Below are 5128 nucleotides of genomic sequence, written 5' to 3'. Positions count from 1 at the left end.
TCAGAAATGACATAGGCACCGGTGACCATGTTTCCGTGCTCGGAGGGTTAAAAGGAGTGGGCTATTTTCATTCGAATGCAGGAGTACGCGAAGACAGAGCGAAATAGTGAATCGAGGGGGATGAATGAAGAGAGAGAGAGAGAGAGAGAGAGAGAGAGAGAGCGTAACGGCCTGGTGTGTTTCGATGTTACAACAGCGAGGTCCCGTGTGCATTGTCGATCGTCGGGGGCAACACCTGGCTGATTCCGGAAAGCATGCTGAGGGCTTTTCAATTTTCGCGAGCCGTGTACGGGCGCGCACGGGCATGCCTACAGTTCCAAGGCGAGGGAGGCCGCCCCGTGTCGAGCTTGATAAAGAATGAATCGGCGAGTACGCCGGGCGGCGAAGGGGGTGACAGAGGAGGGACGGTGTAAAGGCTCGATGAAAGAGGGAAAAGAAGGGAGAATGCGAGGGCTCGTATAGAGGAGAGGCATATGCAGCGGCAGCCATCACTTGACGGATCTCGTACTCGCTCACTTCGCCTTTATGCACGTGCAAAGGGGGCGGCCTGCTGCCCCTGATGGTAGGGTTAAGTGTTCGCCTTCCCTCCCCCCTCCCCCCCCCCCACGCCACTCGACCGGAAGCGGCCACGAAGACTGTGCCAACGAGACCATTTAGCCGTGGCCTGTATATGCTCGTTTATCGCCAAGGGGGTTTTCGATGGACTTTGCTGACAATGCTCGTGACCGCAAACGAGAATGGAGGGATGAAAGTGTATTGGAGGGGGATTGTTGATTGTTGGGTGGAAATTACGACGGAGACACGCACGTTTTTCGTGATTCAGAGACGCATGAATAATAAATAGTATATTTATGAAATTCTTATAAAACAGTTTCATGAACTAATGATTGAGATCAGAGAAAGAATTGTAATATCGGGATGATTCTAGTCTATACTTTTTTTATTTTTCTTCATATAATTCTGCATGTAGAAATTGAAGAACATCCCGAAATTGATCGCCAAATCCGCGATCATAAGACTTGCTCCGAGACGTGACGCCGAACAGTAGGGTAGGAAGGCTTGCAACGCGTACATTATCAAGGCTATAAATTGTATCTGTTGGTAAACGAGAAACAATCAGTAGAAAATATCGGAGAAGCAAACGTATGGATAAGATAAACTCCATGCGGATAGTAATTATTGTTGTAGAATATTTTGACAACAGAAATATCGATTATAGTATAAATTAATAAATTGATTTTTCTCAACTGGAGTTTGCACTGAAAAGTGTACGAAATATCGGAACATGCATCGATGCATTCGGGAAATAGAGAAATTACCGTGCTAACATTTTGATTACCTTGGCAGGTCTAGTAGTTTGGGGAACATTTATCTACTTACCATTTGAGCAAGGGTAAGAAATGGTTTAAATGGTTCGATTAATTTTTGTATGTTTCCTCCAAGGGAGGCCAGCAGATAGTAAGTGTACATTATCACGTGTATCCCGCAATTAACCACAGCAACCGTCATTGCGTGTCCATTGGGATAGTATTTGACCGCTAACCAGGTAAAGTACATCGTCGAAACATGGTGGTACACGTGCAAGGCCGAAATCTGTCGATTCTTCTTCCTCAATACGTACAATATAGTTTCAATGTAATCGATAAGTTTCATGTATAGCAAATACCATACTGTGCTAGCCATCTGTAAACGATATTATTATTTAGTATAGTCGATACTAGTGATAATGTAGTCCGGATTAGCGTTAATGGAATCGCTGCCGCCACTTTTCCTTATTTCATTTCCTTGAGATAATATCGTGAAAATATGTTTCCATATCATTATAAATATCACCACGCGTATTTACTCCATACAAATTATAACCTGAGAGCAAATTTTTTCGCTGTTTGATAAATATATCGATATCACTACAAAGTTTATTCTGTTCAGTTTCTAATATTGCAGTCTCACTTTTCATTTGTTTCGACGCTCAATCGTGAGTGCACAATTAATCATGATTACCAAAGACATCAAAATTACAGGCCTCTCAACTTTATAAATTAATGAGACACGCGTCAAGCATTTACCAAGTCTATCTATGATCTGGAGTCTAGAATTTGCACTGTAGACCTATGTTTACCCGATTACTGTTTATCTCTATTTATATCAAATTTATATTAAACTTTTAATTCTAAAAGAATAATTCATAGGAACAAACGTCACGCTGAAAGTTCTTGTTCTTGTTAAAGGCATTTTACGTTTAAAATAAAAGACAGAATCTATTAAACTGCATTTGTACCGTTCGTGTTTTAACTTATTCTTCAAAACATTCCGAAAAATAACGTACGACGCGTATTTACGTAATCTTTATTTAAATATTGTCTTATGAAAATATTGACGTGGGGCGTTTTATGTCATAAAATCCATTCCAGTTGAAATTTGAATGTATATTGTCCTGAAAGCGGCCACAAAATAAACTTGGTGTCTCAATCACGGCTGGTTACGTGATAGGATCCCTATCGATACAAAGATGAATATTTCCCTCGTACCTTGTATATGTTGTAGTCATTGGAATAATCGATTTCAGGACAGCCCATATATCCGTCGCTATACCATCCGGCAGCAATTGCCTGTTGTATTATTAGAGAATTGGCTATTATTTGGAATATATTGTACCAAAAGATAAATGTTTTGAATGAATACGGCTTCTTGTCTTTCATGTATTTCGGGCCCCAATCCAAAATAAAGTACAAATAGAGAATGGAGAATATTGTAACAAGTACAGGTGAACTGATCAGTGCCCAGTGATTCGTCATTTTGTCTGTAACATACAGATATTTATGAAATATTCGCACGTGTTGACTAGCGAACATTAAATAATTTATTTCATTTCGTGTCTTGCGTAAACGTATGGAAATGAATTTTTCGCAGCCTTCTTAAGAGCAGAGTTATTATCTATATGTTTCAATTTATATCCATATTCTTAGTTGCTAATTTTTTATACAATTTCTTTCCATTTTTTAATACTAGTTATATGTATACAACCTAGATTACATTGGCTAAGAAAAAGCTCTTCAACTTGCTTCTAAGACGGTTTTTATTTTCGAAGTGCCTTCTTATTGTAAAATATTCTAACGATCTAAAGAAATAATCGTCTAGTAGGATAAAGTTTAATTAATTGGATGCTTCAGAATTTCCCAGTCGGAGTAGTGTAATTTTTTCTACAAGTCTGATCGAACGTAATGAAAATGAACTTTGGGATTATTCGTACGTTGCGTCGGTATTTCTCACAGGAAACGAACAAGAAACTAAAAAGCTATATAGTTCAAACTGACACTAGAAAATCTGTCAAGAGATTACCATATGACTGTTTGATATATAATATGATGTGTTTTTTTTGGTGTCGATGACACAATCGCGATGTTGTCAGGCATTTAAAAAACTTATTCCTTTCGAGATCTACCTGCACCGAACCGCTTGTTCATCTACAGGTGATCTAAAGCAACGCGAATAGCAGGAAATTCATTTCGGAATGAATGTCAAGAAATCAAAGCCAGAATTTGTGATTGCTATTTAACTTTAAACATTTCATTGCGTCCAGAGTATGTCGAGTCTCGTAACTTACCAGCGAGCTCTGTGTTATAGTGATGATAAACATCCGTAAGACCCATGATTGCAATCTATTATCGTCTTGTGTGTACACCTTTGAATTGATCCGTTAAACAGAAATTGACTTTAGGTCGTAGTCGTGACTTATTCTTGAAAACTGACAACTGACTGGAGAGTCACCGGCTAGGAACGTGTTTCTTACCGAGAATGAAGTGGCTATGCATTTCCTTGTTTTATATGTTCATTATAATGCAATGATTATGCAGATGGCTAAGTGGGGAGTGATACAGTCCCAGGCCGAGTTATAGTTTGGTCGCGAATGAACACGTGTAGTAGACGCACCGATTGATGCAGCGGCGGTCAGGACCGCGTAGAGGTTGGAGCTTTAGGGTTCCAAGTAATAAAATGAAGAAGACTAACTGTATTCCAACTACCAAGGTTACTGTAAAATATGTTCAGTGTTTTGAATATTTTAAAAGAGTTTCACTTTTCTTACACGGTTATTGACGATCAAAAATAATGTTGAAAGTACCTCGTAAATGTCTTTCAATAGTTGAACAGATTCTGTCAGAGTTGTTCTTGAGTTTCGTAAGACACTTCAAGTTGATGGCTTCTAACGACTGCAAAAACCAGGCTAAACAATTTAAGACAATGGGACTAGACTCTTTCGATAGAGGACACTTCAAGTTCCTAAGCATCCCAGGTAAATTGTCATGAAGAGTAAAACCTGCCTACACAGAGCCCAGTCCTATAATTTTATTGTCAGACCTCGTAAGTAGCTGTTTCACGCTCGAAGTATGTCGTCGGTTTTCCAGAAGAGTGACACACAACGAAGGAAACAAAATTTTTCAGGAAACTATTTTCAAATGTTTTGTGACAGGAAATAATTAATTACCCATTTAACATTGGAAGAACCTTATATTTTTCTAATAGAATTTAGTTAATAGTCTTTGGGTTTCGTGGATTTCTAGCAAAACGTTACTTATACGTGTTGCTTATTATTAAAAAATAAACATCCTTGATAATTTTGTATAATATATTTGATACTTCGACAGTTTCGCGAGAAGAAAACATTTCTGAGAACGTTTTCTTTTCCTTGTATCGCGGAAACTGAAATAATTACACAACTCTTAAAGGGAAGGACGAATTCAAACAGTATTTTGCGATATTATCTGACGAAAATACATAGCAGTATGCATGCATACATATGTAATTAATATTTCCGTATGACGTATACAATAAATGAGCGAAGACTGTGTTGTGTGTTAGAAAGTAAAGAAATTAAAAATTTGGCAGCGGTAAAATATTTACAGTAAGGAAAGTAACAAAAAAATATTTACATCAGTTATAGTCCCATTGTAATTTCATTTTCAATTCTTGTAATATATAGTATGATATTAGATTCTTCGAATCATGCAACTTACGTTCTATTTCTTCTGAAGTGCAGTGAAATTGTGCCGAAATTTGTTGTGTTATTTTAATATTCTTTTGTATCTCTGACCGGTTTTGCTCGGGATTCTGCGCAAGTCAAAGTGAAATG

General features: G+C 38.0%; 1 protein-coding gene across 1 annotated transcript; it reads right to left on the bottom strand.

Moving 5' to 3' along the window:
* Positions 1-824: 824 nt before the first annotated feature.
* Positions 825-3780, bottom strand: LOC107194815 (elongation of very long chain fatty acids protein 4). The gene is made up of 4 exons (XM_015584518.1): positions 3605-3780; positions 2529-2800; positions 1381-1683; positions 825-1095 (listed from the first exon to the last, which is right to left on the bottom strand). The coding sequence occupies exons 1-4, from the start codon at positions 3648-3650 to the stop codon at positions 925-927; spliced, it is 792 nt and encodes a 263-aa protein (XP_015440004.1). The 5' UTR covers positions 3651-3780; the 3' UTR covers positions 825-924.
* Between the last annotated feature and the right edge of the window lie 1348 nt (positions 3781-5128).

Source organism: Dufourea novaeangliae, unplaced genomic scaffold (assembly GCF_001272555.1).
Source record: "Dufourea novaeangliae isolate 0120121106 unplaced genomic scaffold, ASM127255v1 scaffold8, whole genome shotgun sequence".
Taxonomy (NCBI): Eukaryota; Metazoa; Arthropoda; class Insecta; order Hymenoptera; family Halictidae; genus Dufourea; species Dufourea novaeangliae.
The sequence above is the reverse complement of the archived record's forward strand: the minus strand, read 5'-3'. Positions and strand labels throughout refer to the sequence as shown.

What these genes read in the sequence shown, in the direction of transcription:
- LOC107194815 (XM_015584518.1), bottom strand. Translation starts at nt 3,650, where the DNA reads ATGGGTCTTACGGATGTTTATCATCACTATAACACAGAGCTCGCTG. An exon ending in CTATAACACAGAGCTCGCTG is followed by an intron (nt 2,801 to 3,604) that starts GTAAGTTACGAG and finishes TGTATGTTACAG; the next exon opens with ACAAAATGACGAATCACTGG. An exon ending in ATGACTACAACATATACAAG is followed by an intron (nt 1,684 to 2,528) that starts GTACGAGGGAAA and finishes TATCGTTTACAG; the next exon opens with ATGGCTAGCACAGTATGGTA.